This window comes from Colias croceus, chromosome 17 (genome assembly GCF_905220415.1).
Source record: "Colias croceus chromosome 17, ilColCroc2.1".
NCBI lineage: Eukaryota > Metazoa > Arthropoda > Insecta > Lepidoptera > Pieridae > Colias > Colias croceus.
In genome coordinates this window covers 8,112,923-8,139,161 of record NC_059553.1, presented here as the reverse complement: position 1 = coordinate 8,139,161, position 26,239 = coordinate 8,112,923, and the positions used below count along the sequence as shown (strand labels likewise).

The 26,239-nt window shown below is 32.6% G+C and overlaps 1 protein-coding gene across 1 annotated transcript in view; it reads left to right on the top strand.

The window, feature by feature from the left end:
• The window catches only part of LOC123699377 (receptor-type tyrosine-protein phosphatase kappa), a 151,270-nt gene that overhangs the window by 60,415 nt on the left and 64,616 nt on the right, over window positions 1-26,239 (top strand). The window contains exon 2 of the mRNA XM_045646316.1: window positions 527-818. Within this exon, the coding sequence (XP_045502272.1) occupies window positions 626-818 (193 nt within the window). The 5' untranslated portion in view covers window positions 527-625. The remainder of the gene's footprint in view (window positions 1-526; window positions 819-26,239) is intronic.

The window sequence follows — 26,239 nt, the reverse complement described above, 5'->3', positions numbered from 1 at the left end:
TGATGGTTGGTCAAGCTCTGCAACCAGCCTGCCTTATTCAATTAAGTTTATTACTTCATAAACTTTATTGACACAGTTTCGGTTAAAGTTAAAGTAAAGATGAAGATTTAAAACATATGTTAAACTAGCTTACCACCCGCGGCTTCGCCCGCTTTGTCTAAAACCTAATAAATTGTATACAAAAACCTTCCTCTTGAATCACTCTATCTATTAAAATAACCGCATCAAAATCCGTTGCGTAGTTTTAAAGATTTAAGCATAAGCTATGTAGTGATGATGTTTTTGACTGGCTACGTAATTTATAGTGATAATTACGAAGTATTTAGTATTTGTTAAAAAAATAGCCTATGTATTACCTGAAAGTAATCTCTCTCGGCTCTGAAAGTCTAGCCGGTCTCTACCATATTTTATGAAAATCGATTGAGTATTTTAGTTATGAAAACGCATCAGGAAGACATAGTTCCATTCAAATTTATAAAAGTAAAGAAAATTTCATAGTAATAACCATTCTATTCCTTTGTTCCAGATCCCAACCGTGCAGTGCAATGAGTATTTAATAGTGATAGTGCAGTGTTCATGCGTAGTGCGTGTGTGATGTGTGTTTAAGAACTACACATATACTAAAATGTCATCCCGAACGGGCCAGCGGGGGTCCCTGGCGACCAGTCAGAGAAAGCACCGGTCGCGATCGGCGCCGCGGTATGACCTTGAGAAGAAGCCAAAGAAGAAGGACAATAAGCCATCAGGGACTGCCAGCTTGGTGTCCATACCGAATAGCATTAAGCTGACCATGCTTAACAGCGGCCTTATTTCTTTTGGTGAGTTTATTATAACCATAATCATGATATAGTTTGGTAGTTTAGTGTTCACAGATGATATATTTTTCCTAATTTGTGTAAAGCTTATCCTTTCAGATACATATTACATAATAATCACTAAAGGTACATTACATATTTATATTGAAAAATAATAAACAAGGTTTGTGCTCTAGTCTAAATTACGAATATTTGACTGATTAATTATTTTTCTATTTCTAGAGATTTCAGTTAAAAGGAACCCGATATTATCTCTGCTCTATACCAAAAAAATGCTTTCGGTCATCATTTTAACGTATGTACTATCAAACATCAGAATCAACCACCATCTGTGTCATACTATTTCTATACTGATTTTAATCCATTATTCCGCAACGCCGTACAAAAATAATGGAGGCAAGAGGAAAAAATCTCTACCTGAACTTTCGAATTCTCATCTGCACTCAGGTGGACAGCTTACAAGTGATGTCATTGTGTTGAATCTTATTATTTAATGCTCTTATATCGTATCGTGGGTTAAAATATGACTCATAATTTTTTCAACACGGGCCTGTAGTCTATTGTTGGACCGATAAATTTTAACCAAGGATTGAAAAATCGGCCCTTAATTCGGCGCTTTAATCAGTTTAGCTTCAAATGTAATATTTACTAAACCTATATTTATACACTACATATGCAAATATGCAAGCTCTTCAGGACAAGAGCACTTCACAAGACCGATCCAAAGAAGGGTTTACTATTGAGTTTTTGACTATGCATTATAAATATTTATCGACTTATATTTTGACTATTTACGTTTTACTCTCTCAGCCATAAACTGAACTTAAATTGAGTGATAAGAATGTTTAATATTTATTTAGTTTATTATTATTAAACATTTAATAATGTAGATTTAAACATAGTTTGCTGATGAAACATAAAAATCTGTACTAATTTATAAAGCTAAAGTCTGTTTGTTTGACTGAACGCGCAAATCTCAAAAACCACGTTTCTTATTTGAAAAAATTATTTCACTGTTAGATAGACCACGACGGAAGGCTATATATTATGATTTATAGCATCACGCAATGACCAATAGTAGAGGAGCAATGCGAGTAACACCGCGGCAAAGCTAGTTGAAAATATTCTGATAGTGATGAGGGGAAGTTTTTGGCTCTAATATAAACAAGTGATAAGTGCGTTAAAAACAACCGACTTCAAACTTGCACTTGCAACATTTACAAATACAGACAAAAATGCTCATAAAATAAAAACTACTGGGCCTATCCGAATAAAACTTTATGGGACCAATTCGACACCAACCTGCATCGAACAAAAAAATAATCACGTAAATCGGTTCAGAAACCTCGGAGTAATCGGTGTACATACATAAAAAAAACATACCGGACGAATTGATAACCTCCTCCTTTTTTTGAAGTCGGTTAAAAATAGCGCACATTAATGTCACATAGATATTGTTATAAATACGATATGACTTGCACATTATACAGTAAATTGCTATCGTAGATTGGTGTCATCTATCACTTGCGATTCTGCTCTTAGTTATATTTAATGATTGATGATGCACTGGGAGACACAATGTGGCATACAACTTAGGTATCACGCTAGATTTCAGCTTATAATATATGGACTAAAGAGTAGTGTAGTATAATTTATTATTGGATACTTAATTGGGTTAATTAGTTTACGTTCGAAGTTCGATTTGTAAAAATAATTGCTTGTTTTTTTTTCAACGAATTGAATTGGAAATTGATTCTACTTTATGATTCACGAATGGTATGTAACTATTAATTTTATATATAACATAATTTCATATGTAAGTATGATCATTGTGTTTGTTTTTCAATCACCTATCAACAAAACAAACGAACGAATAGTATTTTGATATGAATATAATGTAGTTTAAACACTGAGAAATTACACAATATTTTATTCGACAGACCACGCGAGAAAAACCGCGTGCCGAAGCTAGTATAAACCCAAAGTCGAACAAAAGAACGCCTAGAACGTTCCTTTCCACCAGACAAACGTGAATCAATAAAACATTTAACAATACATACGTTTTAAAATAGCATTGCTCGGATGCTGAACGAATTTTCCTCCGTGATGCATCACCATTCAATCTCGATATTTACATATGGAATGCAAGAATATATTCACTTGAATATATTGTACCTTATTTATACTTCTAAGTGCTAGAGTTGAGGTGCCTTCACATATTTTTATGGATGTGTGTCGAGGCAAAAAGATTCTGGAATTTTTTTACAATGTGAATTTAAATCCGTCGGTCTTGTACTCCAAATATTGCACCTTTTGGGTGCATATAATTATGCGTGTGAGGATAGATACATATTTACATAAAAAAGAAGTGCTATTATTAAGATTGAAGAATAAGAATTTAGCAAATAAAAGAAGCATTATTTGTGAATAAGGAAAAGGTATTGTTACCGCGAAGTCAAATAAAGCAATGCAGACAATTATAATATAACTAGCTCACCGCCCACGGCTTCGCCCGTTTGTCTACAAACTAATAAACTATATACTAAAACCTTCCTCTTAATCGCTCTATCTATTAAAAGAACCGCATCAAAATCCGTTGCGTATTTTTAAAGATTTAAGCATACAAATCGACATAGGGACAGAAAAGGCGACTTACTTATACTTTATATACTATGTAATGAATGCTTAATGAATGATACATAGTAAAAGAAGTATGTATCATAATTAATAAAACCTAACAATGCATTAATAATCACTTGATAATCACACATAAATGTAATAGACTTGGTAATAGATAAAACAACACAAATGACAGCAGAAGTTAAACTACCTATCAGAATAATTTATCACCGTTTGATCACCGTAAAATTAGTATGTACAGAAAATACATTAATTTACGATCATAACACTGCACTATTACTATACAAACAGATTAACAGACAAAGCTATAAACATTGATTGATTGGAAAGCGACGGAATGTTTTAGAACGTTTTTGGCGCGCTGCAATGGTGATCAGTGACGTCACGCATACGCACGAAATACATTGAAATACATCGCCTAGATGTTCAATAGTAAAATATCCATAAATAACAGCAATGTATACAGAGTATAAATTATACCTAAAGTTCAAAAAAATGATATAAACGTCGAAGATTGAAGAAAATTATCACATTTTATTATACAAATGGTAGTTGCGTTACTCGGGGGATTATAATTATGCTTTTTCTGTAAAACTTGAACTAAAAACAACTGAAAAATAAATTGATAATGCGACGAGCGTTCTTCACACTTATTTTTTATCCTAGTTAACTTGGTAACAGGAAAAATACAAGCTCTAAACTTACTTATTTTTAAGCTATTGCATAGCTTCTATCGCGGGCCTTGAGCGCGGGGACCGAATCGAGAAATCTCGTAACGAAAAACCTAACGCTCCCCCACTCCGACGGGCGGAGGTGTGGCTTGAAAGTGTGGAGGAAGGAAGGTGGAATTCCTCCATCGAAAAAGGAGGTTTCTCGACCAGTCTACTCGACTGGCCGGCCGTTATGGCTCCAATGGATGATGTCGGAAAGTTGTATATTATATAGCTCTGTACCGAAAAAATTTCGCTTGCGCGATTCAGAGCGAGGTGTCGCTACAAAGGCATAGCATGCAATAAGCTTTACCGCGGCAGTCCCCGAGTGCCACACGTCTTTTTTTTATTCTCGAAATAGGTTTTCAGACGTAAAATTAATATTTTTTTAAAAGAAGTAGTTCAACGTCACAACTATTTACTTCCCTATGGAGCTATTACCTATATTACATCCTATATGTTAATCTAGAATTATTAAATCAATATCCAATGTAACATTAACACAAGCAATACTACCGTTATATCTGGCACGAAAATAGCAAGGACAAACATTGAAATCACTAGAACAATCCCGTCTTATATCCGACTGATCCTATAAATCCAGAAATGCATATTTTCCTAAAAGCTCTCCAAGTTTCCACCGACCGCCATTTGCCAATCGCATTTCCTAGATAACGTTAGCCTCAATATCCTTGAAGATAAGAGTGTGATAACGTTACTTTTCGATCGATATGTCCCTTATTTAACACTTTATTGATTGAGCCAAATATGGCTAAAGGAATACCTTTAGGTATAAAAAAGTACTTTCGATGTTATTATATACATATTATAATATATTATTCTATCCATATAATAAAATGATAGCTTCATTGAATATATATTTTTTAATACTTGATACAGGGCGATACAGGGCGTGATCTTCATCGATATGGCAGTCAATGATGCATAGGAACGTCGTACGCATATTTTTCTGAACATATAAGTAAATTCTCTCCCTATAATATTAATAGTCTATTATCATCCTATATAAAACCCAAAACACGCATTTGCAAGTCATTAAAAACAATGACAACTCTGGGTTTTCTTACTCTGTAAAAAAATACTCTGTTGTATCATTTAAATTATATTTATCGTATTTGTTACTCATTGGCTTGGATGTTGAACTTTGTTGAAATTCCCGCTACTAAATTTAGTATTTTTAAAATAAACTCCACATTGTATTCACGTTACGTTGTTCCTAGAATCAAATGAAAATATTTGGCAGAGGTATGATTCATATTGTGAATGAAATTATAACGTATGTTCTTGTTCGTGAGCGTGTATAGAAGACGGAAGAGGAGATTGTATTTTAATGAATGAAGCGTTTAAGTAGTTTAAATGATTATTCGTTATAGTGTTGTTTGAATAATTAATAAATAAACATAATGATAATATGTTACACCTGTATCTATGCTATGTTAATATTACAAAGCTGAAGAGTTTATTTGTTTGGTTGAGTGCGCTTATCTGAGGAACTACTGCTCTGATCCCAGGGACTACGATTCTGATTTGAATAATTTTTCCAGTATTAGATAGTTCATTTATCGAGGGAGGCTGAATGTTATACATATTATATCATCACGCTAAGACCAATAGGAGAGAAATATACGTAAAACCACGTGGCACAGCTGGCCCATAATTGTCCATATATGTATAAATATTAAAATAGATATCTGGAATTTCGTAAGTATTGATAGCATGGCATGTTGCCTACGTAATCTTTGCACACAAAAAATATTTTTTATCTTAATATATATAAATCTCGTGTCACAATGTTTCTCCTCAATGGACTCCTAAACCACTCAACCGATTATAATAAAATTCGCACACCATGTGCAGTTCGATCCAACTTGAGAGATAGGATAGTTTAAACATGTAGGTACCACGGGCGAAGCCGGGGCGGACCACTAGTATATTATATATTTTCATATTTACGAATAATTTCTGAGCGGAAAGGGTAATCTTTGCGACGGAATATTTTTAGAAAAGTTTCATCATCATTATTAAAATTTTTGTGGGAAAAACGGAGGGAAAGAGCAAAACAAATAGCTTTTTCCTGTTTTTAAGAAGCGCCGACCTTCCGTCCGGTGTTATTAACACTTACATTCAATATTATTATACTCATAACTTTAACATAATAAAAAAACGACGTGTGGCACTCGGGGACTGCCGCGGTAAAGCTATTGCATGCTATGCCTTCCACACTTAGATCATTACTTAATGATCTAAGCTTCCACACCTCCGCCCGTCGGGGTGGGGAGCATGAGGTTTTTTCGTTACGGAATTTCTCGATTCGGTTCCCGCGCTCAAGGCCCGCGATAGAAGCTATGCAATAGCTTAAAAAATATTCGTAAACAATATTTGAAATTTATTAGAGTATTATGAGACATTTATAAGGTTCGCAAAGTGCTAAATGTAATGTGGTGACCAATTGTTACAAATTTTCTCTTCAGCGTATTGGACCGCTAGTCGCGGGTTCGACTTGCACTTGACCGGTTTTTGTTTAGCATAAGGCTGGTTGCAGAGCTTGACCGACCATCAGTGCGTACGTCAGTCGCGTTTGTCATAATATTATGTATGGAAATTCATAAAACCGTTCATAGCTAGACCGACCATACGCACGCGTATTGTCATGCGCATTAGGGTCATAGTCATACAATTGCTGATGCGTATCGTCAGGACCGACGGTACGCACTGACGGTCGGTCAAGCTCTGCAACCAGCCTTATGCTAAACAAAAACCGGTCAAGTGCAAGTCGAACCCGCGACTAGCGGTCCAATACGCTGAAGAGAAAATTTGTAGCAATTGGTCACCACGAATACCACGAATAATGCTTTTCCACCAATAAAGTGCGAGGATATTGTGTAGTGAGGAATGTGTTTGCAAGAACCAATCATATCGCTTCATTTAGTTTGAAATTTTTAGCGTTTAGCGTTTGAAGCGATACTATTGTTTATTTACAAACACATTCCTCGATACACATCCTCGCACATTATTGGTGGAAAAGTTATGAATAGTTGCGTATGAAGCTCTTCCAGCCTCGCTTGATTTGACATAGTATCATTGCAGGTAGCTCTTTATTCAGCGCCTGAGTGCTTTTTGTAATAAAATGTAATGACGTTAAAAGTATGACGACGTGTTTTGCGTATGTTTTCATGCAGTATTTGTTATACTAGATGGTATGGACTAAGGACTATGTTATATGTATGGATTCGTGAAAAATAAAAATGCTATAAATAAATATTGCTTTTATTGTTATTAGATGTAACTGTCTCCTAGAAAATATACTCTAATGCTCCTATTGAATTCATGCTCAGATAAATAATAAGGAAAGATTTCCCAAAATGCTCCACTTAAACATTAGAATTTTAATCTTCACTATATTCCTTATTTTTGCTAAGAAAATAAACGATTATTGTTACGTACAGTTCTCATAATAATGGTCAGTAATAAATCCTAACACAAGGTAAACTAAGAAGAAAGCTCACGTATTCGGGTAAATAGGTATATTTTTTCCTCCTTGTACCGTAGATTACAGTTGTGGCACCTTACTTATGATTATGAGGAAAATGCTTGGGTTTTTTGCACTTGCAACATTGTTATAATTTATCGAGGAAAATCGTAGAAAGCCTTAAATATATAAAATATTAAAGAAGTAGATATTTAAGATATAATAGTAAATACGATTTTTATCTCTATAAAATATGGAAACACAAATACATTTTTGGTAGATCCGATTCTCCTTAATTTTATTTTTTCATACACACCGAAAACATATTATATATTGTTAACTTACTTTAAAATAACTTAAATTGGCATTATGCGTATCGCAATCATACTGAAAGTCTAGCAAAATTTTCATCTTGTTTATTTGTATTTCATTTATATAACTTTTATTGCAAATTATAGATAACTGATTAAATTAATAAAAATCATATAAACTATATTAATAATTAAGTTTATTAAATAAAGCGTGGTGAAATAAAATTTAATTATATTTTCACTTTGTTGTAATCTTCCTTAATATTAGATATTATCTTTAAATGCATTCGCGAATACAATGAAGAAGCAGAAGTTTTATAGAGCAATCTAAAATGGCCATTAAAATAGCGGTTTTTGTATTATTTCTTAGTTTCTTTTTTTAACATCAATAGATATCATCACTTCATAGTGCATAATATAAAACAAAGTCGCTTTCTTTGTGCTTGTGTACCTTTGTATGCTGAAATCTTTAAAAATACGCAACGGATTGTGATGCGGTTTTTTTAATAGATAGAGTGATTCAAGAGGAAATTTTTGGTATATAATTCATTAGGTTTTAGACAATGCGGGCGAAGCTGCGGGTGGTAAGCTAGTAAACGTATAAAACGTATACTCGTTCTCTTTACGCATAAACTGCTGAATTGATTTTGATAGTAATTGGCAGTAAGTACTATAACTTGTAACACATAATCATCCAAGTACGTGTTTTTATCCGCTGTTTCATGAGCAACTAAAAACGCGCTATATAGTCTATAACGCGCTATAGTCTTTTATAGTTTATCTTGTTTTTATTTATCAAAGTAGAAAATATACGTCTGTCGTAATAAATTCAATTTTTTTTCATACGAGGAAATTCGTAAGGGCAGTATTTACAGGATAAGTAGATTAAATATGACTCGGCAAGAATTTTGTTACGAAAGACATAGCGAAAGTCTTTCCCCATATATTTAAGAAAATTATTATGATAATGTTTTTTTTTCCAATTTAATAAAGGATTATTATCATTTCAATTTTATATTCGAACGAAAACGATTCCTTCTTAACACGAACTTTATAATTTCCACTAGTATTTTGTTCGTAAAATTTTACATTAAGCGACTGTCTTACTTAATCGTTGGCTATTTTTGAAAATCAAAAAAGAAATAAATAAAAAATAAACGATAACAACAATCCAGTACAATAATAATAAACGATACAGCGCGTTTCATAGCCCACGAATACTGCAAATGAAACGAACAGATAAAAACAAAATTAACTTCTTTCGCGGTGTGAAAATCAACTCGTTTGTGCTAACCATTCTGAACCTTAATGCAAGGGAAAAAGAACATTTTCTTGTGATTGTCCGACAGCCGGACGAAACGAAATTGCAACAAAGACGAGGAATTATATTCTTCCATGAACAATGTTTGCGGCAGCGGCGACATAATGGAAGCTCTCAATTTGTTTTACATTTATATCAGTGTACTTTGTCGTGACTTACTGTCAATTAAACAGAAAACTTTACGCAATACTACTAACAATACTATTAACCAAGTATTAACGATACATAATAAAATTGAACACATATTATAAGTAAACTCAAACTCAAACATTTATTCATTCAATTAAACTTCTTCGAGAAGCACTTTTGAATCGTTATTTCATATTTTTTAATTATATTATACAAGCTAGAGGCAATGGTTTCACCCGCGTGGTCATACTACTATGAAGTATGAATGACCGACAAGATGATAAGTATGATTTAAAACTATGTGCTTTTCCAGAGTTTGAATTTATCTCTGTACCTACCAAATTTCATAGAGACCCGTTGATATTATGTGAAAGTACCAAACATCTATTCATCCATCCATTCCATCCTCACAAACTTTCTCGATTATAAAATTATCTACCAAAAATTCAAATAATATACAGGTTTAACGTATTTCGGCAAATTAAAATTAAATGACGTTCGCCTACAGACAAAATGAAATTTCAAAGCACAGCTTCGACGAAAAACTATAAACTTTGGTTTTATAAATTGTAACGGGGTTGTAATTAAAACTTTGTGGGTAATGTGATTTTATATGACATAAATATGTCATTACAATGATAGTGGGTCAAAGCTGGTTATCAAAAGTAACCTTGAGTAGTTATTTTCTGTTTTCATAATATGTAGTTTCTTTCTGTTTTCTTTTTAAATTAGGTATGCGAGAGAAATTAAACTCTGACTGCTCTTTATTGTCTTGTCTTTTATCTATCTCTTCTTTTATCTATATGAACTGTTTTTGTTAAAGAGCAATGTGAACGAAGAAAGGATCAAAAACTAAATTATTCAATTCATAATATCACTATTAGTACCTGAATAACATCCCTTGCAATAAATTGAAAAGCACTTCGTTAAGGCGCAGCTTCGTCATTTCTATGTTTTCCATGATTTAATTCTAATACTAATTTCCCAATAATAAACTTTTACAATCACCAGCATGTGCATGTAAAATCGTGCGTCACAAGTCAACATTGTGTGACGTCACAGCATTTTCACCAGTGACTTCCTGTCCACCTGTATGTACGTGTGTTTGTGTGTGTGTACGTGTGAGTGTACGTGTGTAGGTTAGATATTGGATCAGAGCCAAACAGTGCTTTGTTTGCTTTGACCACACCCCGGACACTCCATACAAAATTATAGTTTTGACAGTCACACTGTAGAGACTGCAAATGTGTGTGTAAACTCTTTATGGTTGGCACATTTGTGACTAGCGTAAAAAAAAATTCGCGTTTTTCTGATGAAATACATCCGTAAACAGCACAATATCTAACCATTTTCTACGAAAAACGATAATCACAAATCCAAAATAATAAAATTGCTTTAAGTCAATTTGATTAATGTTGTCAATCTTCGTTGCGTTTCGTCTAAAGACGTCGTTGGTATCGTCCTTGCGGGGAAATGGGTACCATAACATGTCTGATCGTGCGGGGTGAGGTAAGTGTTTAATTTTGGCGGGAGGCGGAGAGTGTCCGTTCTGTAGCGTTTAGCTACTATTATGTATTCTGTGCTTTGACACTTGTATCGTGAATGTTTTAGCTACGTGGAACAATCGTTTTGATTAAAGTGGGCTTGTATGGTCTGCTATGGTTTAAGGAATGCACTATACGCATACACTTATTTCAATTGCTCAAGACCGCTAATATTTTAATCTATCAATGAAGTGCTGCCTGTTCCTTTTCATCTTGCATCCAATTTAGTGACTTTCACGGATGATGTTGTTTGACGTTGGTACACCTATATGAGTTATAATTTATATATTAAGTTTCAGTAGCCAGAAAGAAAATTGAGGTAATATTCATGAACAGATAACTACGTGGACATAACTACTTACATACATATAAAAGAAGTGTTTTAATTTCACACTATTAAAAAAAAATTACAATAAGTATTAAAATAATGAAAAGATATTTAGTACATACAATCTCCTACGAGAGCAATAATATGTACCTACGTAGTACGTACCATTTCGTAAATGAAACCAAGGGTTGTATGCAAAAATATTATTTTTAATTCCCAAAAAAAGAAAGGAAACAGTTTACATCGTAATTGTTGACGGAGTTCAACGATTTAACAATTTCAAATAAAAACTTTGGCAACACGGCAAAAACCAATTACCCGTTCAAAATTTAAAGTCCAAAACAAACGAAAATAAATAGACCTACGTAATTAAGTAGATTAATAGATATTCTCCAATTGCCTCTGTGTATTGATTGAATGCCAGTCGATATTTACTCTTATCTTAATACCATTAGCGTATTGTTTGCTTTGTAGTGGATTCCTGGCATGTACCTCAGGAATGTACTTATCGAAGGGCTTGTATTGATTGCCTATAAATTAGTTATTATGGATGATTCTAACGCAGATACCTACAGAGGTTCATGGCCTAAGGCTCCGTTCTTCAGCAATAACGTACATAACCTAACTACTAAATAATTTCTAGTTTTTTGAATGTAGAAAACTATATTAATGACAAATAAATCGTATTTACATTTATTAGGAGAGACATTTTTAACTTAAAACATAATATGACAGTCACTCGTTCAATTTTAGAAGGGTGAGTTTAAATTGAAAAATGTTTTTGAAATAATTTTACACGAAAATTCTGGAAAATCTAGGTATAGGCCGTGGATTCGTATGAATATGGACGATTCCTGGTAATGTATAAAAGGTGGAATTTTGGAATGCCACGTGACGAGAAATTACTCTTAAGTCTCAATAGTTACTGTAGATAGAAATTTGAACTAAACAAGAACATTACATCATTTAGGAGAGGAAAGAAAACTTTATTCAAAATTTTACAATAATTCAAAATCAAATGTATTTGCGTCATTATGAAAAAAACACTGTTAAACAACTTAATTAATGATACAATTTTGTAACCTCAAAATATAATGTTCATATTTTTTCATAGATTTCAAGATTTTAACGACTTTTACATTTGCTGTGATTTTTTTTTCAAAAAGGTGGTTGTGGATGAAATAAGTGTTATTCTAATCATTGTTATTATTTACTGTGGAAAATAATGAGGATAAAGTCGAGTGCCGTCTAATGGACTGTAAAATCTTGAAGTTGATTTGGTTGATATTTTCCTCTGGACAGAGTACGAATAAAAGGACCCGTTATTGTTAATAGCCAATATTTTATACTCTGAAGTAGTAAAATCTGGGAAGTGCTTTCATTATATACATTGGTTAAAAGGTAAACGTATAACCTAGTTGTCAAGGGTTTCCCAGAAACTAACAAAAAAAATGTTTATATTAGGAAATCGATCAATGAAATAGACGTATGCAACTGATCCATACTCCACAAGGGATAACTGCGGAATTTAACTGAGATAGAGAAGTGTCATGAAAGAACTTGAATATACATAGTTCTATTGGGAATATCCTTGCCCATACATCTTTTAACACAACACAAAGATTTAAGACATAAGGTTTATTTAAAGTTAGATAATAGCTCAGACACGTCGACAGCCGCTTCTAAGCAGTGATAATGACTGACCACAACACTAAAACAGTAGCAGAGAATTTGATAGAACTCTCACAGAATAAAAGTCTTATGTCGGTAATGTTAGTTGTTGAATCATAAAGCTTATTATTTTTCCCTTTCATGGTATATTAGTGAAAATAAATATAATAGTTAAAATAGGTTTAAAAAATCCTTTAATTCAAATTCGATGTTTAATTTTGTAGCATTCATTTCTAATCTATAAAAATGTCCCATAAACAAAGCTCGCCCTATTCTGGGTTATTTCAAACGTTTAAACCATTACTTGCATCAGAAAACTGTTGGAAGAAGATTAAACTATTATTTAATACATCATGGCAGCCATTTGTCAACCTCAAAGCACAGACAGTCTTGCACCGTAAACTATTAAGTGTTTGAAACGCTACGACAAATTGTACGTAATAGCTTTTAAATGTTGTGTTTATGGACAAATTTATTACAATGAAAAAACAGGCAACTCATGCAAAATATTTTAAAAAGTTTTATTTTGTCTAAAAATTCCAACTTCCGTCCCGAATAACTATAAGTTTTAGCTACTTTTTTATATATAATAGAAAGTAAATACATATCAATAATTACTTATAGAAAATTGAATTTAAAAGTACAATCATGGATAAAACCATCTCACAAAGTACATTAATTCTTCGCGATTAGAATAAATACTTAGATTCGAAAAATAATAGATGAAGGCTTATAGTAAATCAATTCACACGTAGCTGTATCAACAAACAATTTGAAATAAGTGTGTTTATTATATATTTGTTATATTTTCTGTTGCTTGTATTGGAATTGGATTCATCTTGTTTTCTAAAATGCTGACGCAATTACAAACACGCAGATATCTAGAAAGATGAAGAGTTTGTTTGTTTTCTAGAAACGCTAATCAGAAACCACGGGTCCGATTGGAAAAATTATTTCACTGTTAGATGGTCCATTTATCGAGGAAGGTAATAGGCCATATATCATCACGCTAAGACAAATAGGAGCACAGTAATGCGGGTAAACCTGTAGGGCACAAGCTAGAATCTCATATATTATAGCATATTCATTCAAACCACGCGTTCAATAATCATAATGAATTATTCATAGAAATGAAGTACAATAATACCACTATACATTATTGAGTGTCATCTGTTTCAAAATTAAATATAATAATTAAATCGTAAACAATTTGTTAATATACATTTTAATTGGATGAGTAATACGTAGGAGAAAATAGGTCAGTTTAAATAACTGGTCCGTGTAATTATCAAAATTAATGTTCTTTCTCGTGGACAAATGTGTGTGTATGACAATACTTGTACTAAAAATTAAATTAAATGTGGATTTAGAAATTTAAGAATATAATTAATTTTTTATTTAATAAATCGCGTTTAAAATCCGTTAAAAAGTCTTGAACCTATTGAGCCCCGAGCGGCCCGATCGGACCACGACACAATAGATTTTCTATTGTGTCTGTGATTCCGGGGGCTGAGTTATTAATTTCTAAATGTATAATACTCGCGTAAAATCAAACACTAGAAAATACGAAATGTGGATTTTATTAACGGTAGGGTGTTTGTAAGTTACGTAAAATAAAACAAATGTGCTGTATATTGTGTAGTATGTCTACTGAAGCGTGTTGTTACAAAGTGATTTATTATTATGGTTGTTTAACGCCCTTTTGTAGTCTTTTGAAATTAGGTCTATACCGTACATTGTAAGGTACATGTGAGATTGCTTATTCCAAATACTATCTAGAATCTGGAATTAAACAGATAGGTATTAAATTCTTATTCTAAACCTGGAGCTATTATATACGAGACTAGAAAGACAAGCAAAATTACTAGAAAAGTATATTTAAATTTTTCTTTCAAATCGAAAAATTGTGAAATTGTCAATCTCGTGAAAAATCTCTGTATCCTCTTGTGGTATGGGTCAGATACAATTTACATCTGATTTTCTATTCTATCTAGTTTTACTTGCTTTTAGAATTTATTTCTATACTTCAGGAAGGAGACATTTTTATACGTGACCCACGATCACTTTATTCAAACTTTTATTTGAAGGGATCCAATTTTAAGTGCGAATATAATCTATATCCTTATTTCTTATTTGTAATATATAGAAGTTTGTGAGAATGTATGGATGAATGCAATGTGTGTGTGTGATTATCTTTCACGCGAAAAAGGGTTTTATGTTTCTTGGAAGTAGAGTTACCAGGTTGCCAGAATACAAAGGTTACAGAAATGTTATTTGAACTTGTTTTTGAAACCGCACGGGGAAACCGAGTAGATTATAAATAACGTATTTTACTTGTCACAGTGTTTCTAACCAAACAACTTCTAAATAGCTTTGTTTTATATACTTATATGTTTTTTCTATATCTCCCATAGACGAGAGAAAATATCGTAATGTATTTTTTATTCCCAAACAATAAAGGTTTCTGCAGGACGTCCACTGGGTCAGCTAGTAACATATTTATTACATAACTCGTTATCAACAAACACATACTTTAAGATAATTTACCAAACGTGCCCACAGTTGGCTAAGCTGGCTAGCTAAGCTAAGCCGGCTTATATAATAGCTATCGTGAGTCATAATCGTCGTTCGTACGTGGCGGAAATTTCGTTTCCGTCCGCTCTCTGATCTTCCGGTAAACAAGGTTTTTTTTTCTGAATAAAACTAAGGTTGAGTTTTTTATTCTAGCCAAATATTTCATGTGTTTCTGTTTTCGTGTGGATGTCTTTGATAAGAGATAAGATGCACGGAATAAAGAACTACCTATAAGTATTGAGGCAGCTGGTAGATAATAATAAACAGTTTAAGCTAAGTTTTTTATATTTAAAAATAAATAATTTGTTTTTTCTCTACGATTTATTCTCAAAATAAGTTGTACTATACGAAGGCCCAGGAGTCTAGAACTTAGGAATTTTATAAATTATTCTAAGATTATTTAACTATCAGTCCCTTGTGTAATCTAAATTACAGAAAACGTAACCTTTCCATCCCTTGAGCCCGAATTTTGCTTGAAAACTTTCTGACCTTCGAGAATGTTTTATTCGGTACTCTAACCTAAAAAGTTTATCGTAATAAAATTTATATTACATAAATAAAATTGTTTTTACCAAATTCAATTTACTATTTCATCATATTATGTATTACTAGCTGTGCTGCACGGTTTTACGCGCATTTCTCCGCTCCTGTTGGTCTTAGCGAGATGATATTATATAGCCTATAGCCTTCCTCGATAAATGGGCTATCTAACACCGAAATAATTTTTCGGACCAGTAGTTCCCAAGATAAGCGCGTTCAAACAAAAAAACTCTTCAGCTCTGTAATATTAGTATAGATTTCATAGAAACTAGATACAAATTATATTGAAATTCTGTTGCAGTTGAGAACAGTTATATTATCTTAAAATGTCAGTCTTTTGTATGTAATTATGCAATTCAATACCAAATAAATAAATAATAAATAGATCGATACAAATCTGTTCCAATTTTTGAACGGAAAAATAGTTTTCCTCCATTCCGTTTCCAATATTTTATTAATTATGTATGCCCCAATAATATAACTTCAATCCTGGTAACTTTTTTATTTAAAACTAGCTTTCTGCCCGCGGCTTCGCCCGCTTTGTCTAAAACCTAATAAATTATATACTAAATCCTCCCTCTTGAATCATCATCCTCATCACTCCATCTATTAAAAAACCACATCAAAATATGTTGCGTAGTTTTAAAGATATAAGCATACATAGGGACACAGAGATAGAGAAAGCTACTGTTTTATACTATGTAGTGATTACAAAATTTAATAATTAAAACTACATTTATAATTCTTTACAAAGCTGAGTTTCATACTTACAAATCCATACTAATATTATAAATGCGAAAGTAACTCTGTCTGTCTGTCTGTCTGTTACTCAATCACGCCTAAACTACTGAACCAATTTTCATGAAATTTGGTATGGAGATATTTTGATAACCGAGAAAGGACATAGGCTACTTTTTATCCCGGAAAAACGACGCAATCCCGGAAATCCCACGGGAACGGGAACTATGCGGGTTTTTCTTTGACTGCGCGGGCGAAGCCGCGGGCGGAATCCTAGTACTTCATAAAATTTGGAACTGAGGCAAATGCTTTGAAACCATTTCAAGTCCTATAGTTGACCGTGGACGTCGTCCAACATTTTAACTTGGAAATTGTGACCCGAATGTAATATGCCCTTAATCTGAACCGAAAATAACATGCATAATTTAAATTTGAAAACATTTTATATACTAAGAAGTTAAAATATTCCAGAACTAAATGAATGAATTGTAATTCAAAATTACATTATCTTTATAAGAGCATAGTTACGTAAAGTTACCTATTGTAGCAATCCTAATTTAGACACACAATTATTTATTTTACTAGAAGGTGATCTTTCTGGAATTTTAATACAAACAATATGAAGCCGTATAATCTACTAGCGATCCGCCCCGGCTTCGCCCGTGGTACATATTTCGCAATAAAAAGTAGCCTATGTCCTTTCTCGGGTATCAAAATATCTCCATACCAAATTTCATGCAAATTGGTTCAGTAGTTTAGGCGTGATTGAGTAACAGACAGACAGACAGACAGAGTTACTTTCGCATTTATAATATTAGTATGGATGTGTTGTATTATGTTGTAAATTAAGCGATTTGTCAAACAAAAAATCATTTTAAACATGATTCATAAAATTTTAAATCGAAGGAATTATAAACACTCAAAACAAGGCTGTATATTTGCATAATGAAAAATAAGCTATAGAACTCTATAAAATATATTTTCTTTTACTTTTAGCGAAAACGTATTAAATTCATCATTGTATACAATAATTCTTAATACCATAATTCCTAAAACCACTTGGATATCCAGTGGTGTGAAATAAATTATATCAAACACAATCCCTAGGAAATCTGTAGATTTCCTAAATAGCAAACAGAAATGTTCATAGCTTTAGTGTAATAATAACTCGAACCATGTTTCATAACGCTCTTTCACGCCATTGAACAAATTCACATTTATATTACAAAATAATATAAAATATGAGTTAAAAAGGTAAAATATACTGACCCACATACAGTTGGATTCACCGCTACACGATTTATGCATTTGGACTTACAAGTTTGGACTTTAGTACAAGTGGTGCAAAGTTTGGGTACTGCTTGTAACACATCGACTGTGGTCCATTAACGGCGAGCGGCTTTTATTTATACTGGATATGATTTATTTATAAAAAGCATAGAACATGTTCTAGTGAAATATGTTTTTCATGATTGGGGAGATTTGTTGTATTTTACACACTTAAAGCGGTATATTTGTTAAAACAAACCTTGCTTATTTAGAATATGTAATTAAATTATAATTAAAATAATACGTTTTATTTATATTGTATGTAATTACCATCAATATTGTATGGATATGATGTATTTAATAATAATATTTGATACACATATTATAGTTATAACATGATCTGATTAAGCCCATGGCTTCATTCGTATTTAAAATTTTGACTCAATTTCTGCACCAATTTCCATAGAGAACATCAGTGTTTTTAACATTCTTGTTAAATATACCGAATTCCTATAGTTCCTAATTCCTATAAATATGATGACAACTATAAAAAGTCTATTTTATTCACATATTTCATCTCATCAATATCTATCAATAAGACCCCCACAGTTTCACAAACGCACTTCGTAAAACGAAACTGCCCAGCAAGTCTTCAAACCTGCGGGGTATTTAATTAAAGCAGCCATTTGCAACCCTCTTTGTTCCCTGTTAATTGTTACTTTTCCTCATCATTTGTCTCGACGTCCGACACCTTTGAAAAGATCGTGGACTAAGAACATTTGCATCTTTTGATGAGCTGTACGCGGTGTTTTAATGAACCGCTGGTGTTTCGGATTTTATTTATATATTGAGCTCTTTTGCAATTCATAGAATGAAAAGCTTAATAAAGCATGTGTGTTAACTATAATAATATTTGTAGAATTAAATGCGCAACAACTTTGATCTTTGTTTCAATAAACAACTTCCTACTCACTTCCTACTAATGTTATAAATGCGAAAGTTTGTGAGGATGTGTGTGTGTGTGTGTGTGTGTGTGTGTTTGTTACTCTTTCACGCAAATTCTACTGAACCGATTACAATGAAATTTAGCACACATATAGAGGGTAACTTGGATTAACACATAGAATAGGTTTTATCCCGGAAATCCAACGGGAACGGGAACTATGCGGGTTTTCCTTTGAAAAAGCGGGCGAAGCCGCGGGCGGAAATCTAGTATTACATATTTTACACACTTAAAGCGGTATATTTGCTAAAACAAACCTTGCTTATGTCAAGATTAGAATAATTAAATTATAATCATAATTTAAATATTAATATGTAATTAAACTTCACTTAAAATTTTATTTATGATAAAGCAATTCTGTGACCCACATGTTATAAACATGAGCACAATCTGTCCATTCATAAAAGATGCGGTATGATCTTAGAAATAAATCACATTCAAATTAAGCATTAAAGGTTACTTATTTTTTATTACCATTATGAAATAAAAAACGACGCTCTTTCCAGCCCATTAAAGCCTTAAAAATTATTATATCATCACTTAAAAATAAGTGTTATCGCTTCTAGAATTACCATCATCTTAAGTCGAAATTCATTTTACAATCTAATTAAATGGGGTTATAATATTGTGCTTCTCGTAGCGCCTACCTGTTGCTACGCAACTTGCTACGGTGCTACGACGCATGCGTAGTCTCAGGAGTGATATATCAATTCTTATAAAGCCTCTGCCTGGATTGTGTTTAAATTTGATTGCTATGAATAAAGGATGTATTGACCGAGGCGTTGTGGATTTATGTGTTGCTTTTTATCGGCTACGGCGAAGATATAGAAGAAGTATGATTTCTGTACGTCTTAACATGATATAATAAATCTTATAATACTAATGGATTGAATAACATGTAATCTCTCATTATTTCTTAACTGTATAATGCTATAAGATAAGTAATACATTAGTAATAGAACGGAGTTGATAACTGACTGAGCTTTTAACTTTATATACAGAAATTCGGCAATTTACTAAGTTACAAAGCCTCATTGATACTGGGATCTGGATTAAATCTTAATTAATCTGGAAAGGTTAGGTCAGGGATATGGAGCTTCGCTAGCTTTCCTTAACCTTCAATATTATTAGTTATTCATGTCCTCACCCATCATCTAATGAAAATTGTATAATATTTACTAGTAGTACCTGTCGTCCTAATGCTTGAAGTCCATAGAAAAATCGTGTATTCATTATTATAATAATTATTTAAATTGAAATGAAATTCAAATGGAAATAAACGTTAGTGGTCAAAGATGTTCACCGAGTGATTTCCCCTTTAAATGGCATCATGCTTCACTTCAATGTGTATTTTTAAAAACAATATATAAGTATTGTATAAATTGTTTTCATAATGTCCTTGTGAGGCTATGTGCCATTAATTATACGTTTTCATTCTTTCTTTCTTTCTAACTGTAAACCTTTTATTCAAATTAATTCAATTTCTTTGAAGGGTGGCAATTTTGTAGGAACAATTTTGGCCTTTTATTTTACATGTAAACATAATAATAAGAGCTGTTCTCAAAAATTATCAACGACCAGCTTTTTTTTAGATTAGTCTCTACAGTTACAATTCGATTCGTTCATCAAATACCGAAAGCAGTATATTAAATGAAATAAAAGCAAATATTGAGGCAGGTCATTTAAACATTCGAAATCCCTATTTCTGTCCGCACCTACGTACATTCTTGGTTTCTGTAAAAAATTAGCACTCTGTTTATACTCAGCGAATGAATTTACGACGTAACGGCATCCGTTTCGATGTCCGTCTTGAAAAAATGCCAAAAACTTATAGTGGATTGAATGTTCATGAATTATTCGAGCAACAACCTTTTGATAGAGGATCCTACTAATATTATAAACTAGCTTTCCGCCCGTGGCTTCACCCACTTTCTCAAAAATATACATAAGTTATATGCTACCTTCCTCTTAAATCGCTCTATCTATTAAAAAACCCCATCAAAATCCGTTGCGTAGTTTTAAATATTTAAGCATACATAGGGACATAGGGACAGATAAAGCGACTTTGTTTAATACTATGTAGGGATGTATTACTCCTTCACGAAAAAACTATTGAACCGATTTACATTAAATTTGGCACACACGTAGAGGGTAATATGGATCGTTAATGGTTAAATAACATGGATAGTTATGGAGGGTACATGGTAGATAGAACTCCCGAAAACTATGCGGGTTTTCCATTGATTTAGCGGGCGAAGCTGCGGGCGAACTACTAGTATTATAATATATAAGGGGGTCACGTACTTGATTGGTTACTCCGCCTTCATATTAAATGGTACTGACCCAGCATACGAAATTAATTATTTACATTTGGTTAATAGTAACGATTGTGTATTTGGCCATAAGGTGGCCATATTAAATAACTCTGAGATCTTTAATTTGTTTTTGGTGTTATTTTATCTAATCTTATATAATAATTCATAATCATTATAAGGAAATTCATTGCAAATAACATTTTATAAAAATATCGTTCAAATTTTTAAATGGGATTTAACTAGATGATGTTTATAATATAATAACATATTTTGGAAAAAAGAAATAATAATTATAAATGGAAATATTTAATTTTTGACAAAAAAGCAACAAAACATAATCGTCAGGAAACAATTTGACTAATTTAATTATTTCAATTCTCCACTTAACCTACGTAAGTGCACACCATTAATAACATTACCAACACAAAGGCACTAACATGTGTACTCCACTAAATAAGGCTCGACTACACGGCACTCAAGGCATGCATCCTGCTACTTGACCGACTTTCCATCAAGGCGCCCCAAGGACCTAGTGTTAGGACTCTTTTGTTTCGAGAGAACACTCGCTACACGATTATAAATTAACGTATTGTTGCTTTTATTTAGGAAGCATAGCAAGAAAGACTGTGTATTTGATTTTACGTTAGATACCTACTATTAGAGAATTCAGAATAAAAAGGCTTACATGCGCTAAAATGGATTAAGTTTACAAAGTGACATTTTATTTATGGTCGCTTCGCCCTTATATTTCAAAGTAATTCCCAACTCAATTTAAAAGGAATGAGATATTTTACCGCGATCAAAAGTAGTTACAGTACCTATAGCCTTATAACAGCTATCTCCAAACATCAAAATTATATCATAAAATCGATCCGTTACGACGTGTAAGAAGGATAAACAAACACTTTCGTATAATATTAGGATGAACTGTCATAACTCATAACCATAATAGAATATACTAGAATATAATCGAATTCAGTTGAAAGCATACTCCGAGTAGCCGGTCTTCAGACGATTAATTACGAAGTGAGCACTTAGGCATTAATATATCTCACCACAAACTCTAACCTGTCACTTATATGTAGTGCGAACTTGCGTGCGAACTCATCCTATGCGACGTCATGATGATTCGAAAGTGCTTCTAGAAGAAGTCTAATCTATATAGTGAAAATGAATCGCCAAATCTGTTGTTGAGCGTAAAACTCGAGAACGATTCGACCAATGTAGCTTTTTAACGTTTTTGTTACAAGGAAGGTACTTTTGGAGAGAAAACTCGAAAAAGGGGCAATAGGGCAGAACAACGCCTACGGGAACAGCTAGTTGCATAAATAAATGAGTTTGAATTTATGTCTAATTAGAGGACCAGAGTAAAACCCATTAGGACTAAAAGTGGGATTCTTACAAATTACAATAAATTCCTAACTTGTTTGCAATGTCCAATTGTTTTAGTATTTCTACGAACGTTTTAGGTTAAATCGTGTGCCTTAAGTAATGTATGTAGTAATGGTGACTTTCCAGACTTTTTCTTTTCTTTTGTTTTTTTTTTCTTAATTCAGGTGTTTTAAGGAATTAGTTGAATTAAGGAGGATTTGCTGTAGGAATCTACCAAATTTACTATCTATTCACTAATTCTAGGAACGTTTCCATTTCCAAGTAATCCTCAATTGTTTAGCTTGTAAACTTATCCCTACACTAAACGGTGATTAAATATTTAGAAATTCTTAGTCTAGAATTAACTTTTAATACATCATAATACTTAATTATTATGATTGATGTTACATGCAATTTTAGAACTGTCCTATAAATAATAAGGAAAAAAACAAGACAAATTTTACGAAAAACGTGTAAAAAGGAACAGGAATTGTCATATTCAACAACAACTCAATATTTTTATATAATACTAGCTTCCGCCCGCGACTCCGTCCGCGCGGATGTCGGACTTCGCGTGGATGGTTTATTTCTCCATTTTGAGTAACTGACAATGACATCTTATAAATATCTATTGGACCCAAATACGGCTAGGCCTATAATAATACGCAACGTGTGTTCGCGGTTCTACAGAACAACGTCTATGGATAAAACTGAAAAATTAAGATTAATTTTTTTCTACGTATTTTTCCAGGATAAAAAGTATCCTATTTTACGCCCAGGATAATAAGGTATAATTATACCAAGTTTCATCGAAATCGAACCGTTAGTTTTCACGTGATGCCTTCACATACAGACAGACAGACAGACAGACAGACAGAAAGACAGACAGACAGACAAAAATTTTTTTAATCACATATTTGGGTTTGGTATCGATCCAGTAACACCCCCTGGTATTTATTTTTTCAATATTTTCAATGTACAGAATTGACCTTTCTACAGATTGATTATATTATGTATAGATTCAATAAAACTATGCTTGTTTTGCACCGAAAATATATGAACTGGGTTGAAAAATACAACGAAAAACCACTCAACTTTCCGAAGGAAGGTTTTAGTATATAATTTATTAGGTTTTAGACAAAGCGGGCGAAGCCGCGGGCGGTTAGCTAGTATTATCTAAAACCCTAAAATTGTCCATGATAAAAGTATCACAAATACAAAATTTCGACAACAACATCACGAGAAAATAATTATAAATTTATGCCAGTCCTGAACTATGGAACGCAAAAAGTTGTACGACTTAAAATTTTAAGCCTCAACAGCTCAGGTTAATAATTACCCAGTCCACTTACAGCTTGAAGTATTTAAAATTCAGACTTAAGTATTAAATGCGACGAAATTTATATAATGCTGACGAATTTTCTAACGCTAGTTACGAACATTTTATCCAACCAATGAGGGCAAGAGATCATTAATTCAGTTTATTTTTCAGTTGCTACGTGGAAAATAAATAATTAAATTGGTAACATCTATTCTGAAGTTTTATTTAAAATAGATATAGCTATCTATACATAAAAGACAAACACACTTAAATATCAATAAGCTATACAAATAAAAAGTGGAAAGGAGGGTAAATAGAGTAAAGACGGGCGTCAGATTGGTAAATACAATACTGACGCCAGTAAGGGCCATTGAGGGAACGTGTAGACTTTAAATATCTCCATCACTATACGTGACTATACTCTGTATAAAGCATACTTTAGTACTACATATGCCGTTTGATATTTATAGTTGTATAGTTAAGAATTTACACAATTGCCTGTATTTATATCAGAAATAGCTTTATATTTTTATTATAAGTTTAGATATTGTTTGTTTATTCACCTTGAATGGCAAACGGATTGTAAATAAAATTATTATAAATGTTAAAACATGATTAAAATAAATGTGATTGCGTTAAAAACAAACGCAGACTTAGTAACAAAATCTTGAATAACAAAAACTAACCAATTGACACACACACACATGAGTACATAGACTACTTCTTATTCGTGTACCACATACGACGGAATCAAACAACTTTATTAATTAGGTATTATTATTACCCCTACATAGAAACTTATAGCGCGGCAACCTTCTTTATTTTGACCCAATAATACACTTCATACCTTACATGTGTACACACACACACACAACACACACGCGCACTCGAAACATTTCTACAGTCTACCTACACTATTTCAAGCAGTCAACGTGTTTCGAAAGGCCGTTCTACGATACTTGCAGACGTGTGGACGTAGCATCTTGTACACCCTTGACTCCATCGGCTCTGGAGACACCCTTCAACTAACAACCACTCAACTATGATGTCAATTTTCATCAGCTTATGAACGAACTATTTATGCTGGGGAGTGTAATGAAATTTTCGATGTGAAAGGTTTTGTTTTGGATGGACAATAATACTCGATTATAACAATTCTGATTAAACTTTTCAAACGTTTTATTTTTTCGATTTATTTACTGTAATTTTCAATTATAGTATGCAATTTTTTGTCCTTTTCTCTTATATGTTTTATAAATTAAATAGACTAATAGAGTAGAGATACCTGGTTAGAGTTGGTTGTTATAAAATAAATGTTCTTGTAATTCAAACAAACACTTCAATTTTACTTATACATACCTATAAATAGTACTTCTACCATCTGTCCATCTATGATTTTTATCCCAAAATAAATTGCTATACATAGGCATGTATAGCAAAAAGAAGGCTCTTTTTCAAGCATATAGCCCGGTCACCAAGCCCCATTTATCACTTCAATTTGCTATAGAATTTATGATACAATTTACGTTCCAATATAATTATGCATATAAGTTTATTACTCGGGGGAGGCAGGCGCCGCCGTGGCGCCTTGCTGGTCGCTCGATGATCAAATTTCAACTATGTGAGAATGCTGGTAGATTGTATATTATATAGGTATAAATAGTAGGGAGTGTTTCGAATAGTTTTCCTTGGTTTTCGTAACGTGTACATCCTGGTTTGCTAATCTTGAGGAATCTTCATTATCCAAGCTTTATAAATATACTGCTTATTACACTGCTTTGTTTTCATGACAATAATTCAATGTAAATTCTGTCTGAAACAGTTTATTTTCAAAAAGAGTTAGTATGAAAGTATGTGATAATATTAGTTATGTAATATTCGCTTATGCTGCGAAATTATACAAAAATTGTACAGTTATATACAGTTTTAATTGAAACTAATTTTCAGTTTATTAATTCATAAAAACATAATATATAAAAAAAAAAATGTTGTGTGGTTTTATGAAACTACGGTAAAAGTGAAACTTTTTTTCACACTATAGACATTTAACTAAAAATTATCGTATTTGTACGATAATTATCGTAAGGCCGACCGCCACGCGACATGCGCTACACAGACCAAAAAGTTTGAGATGATGTAATAAAAGTTT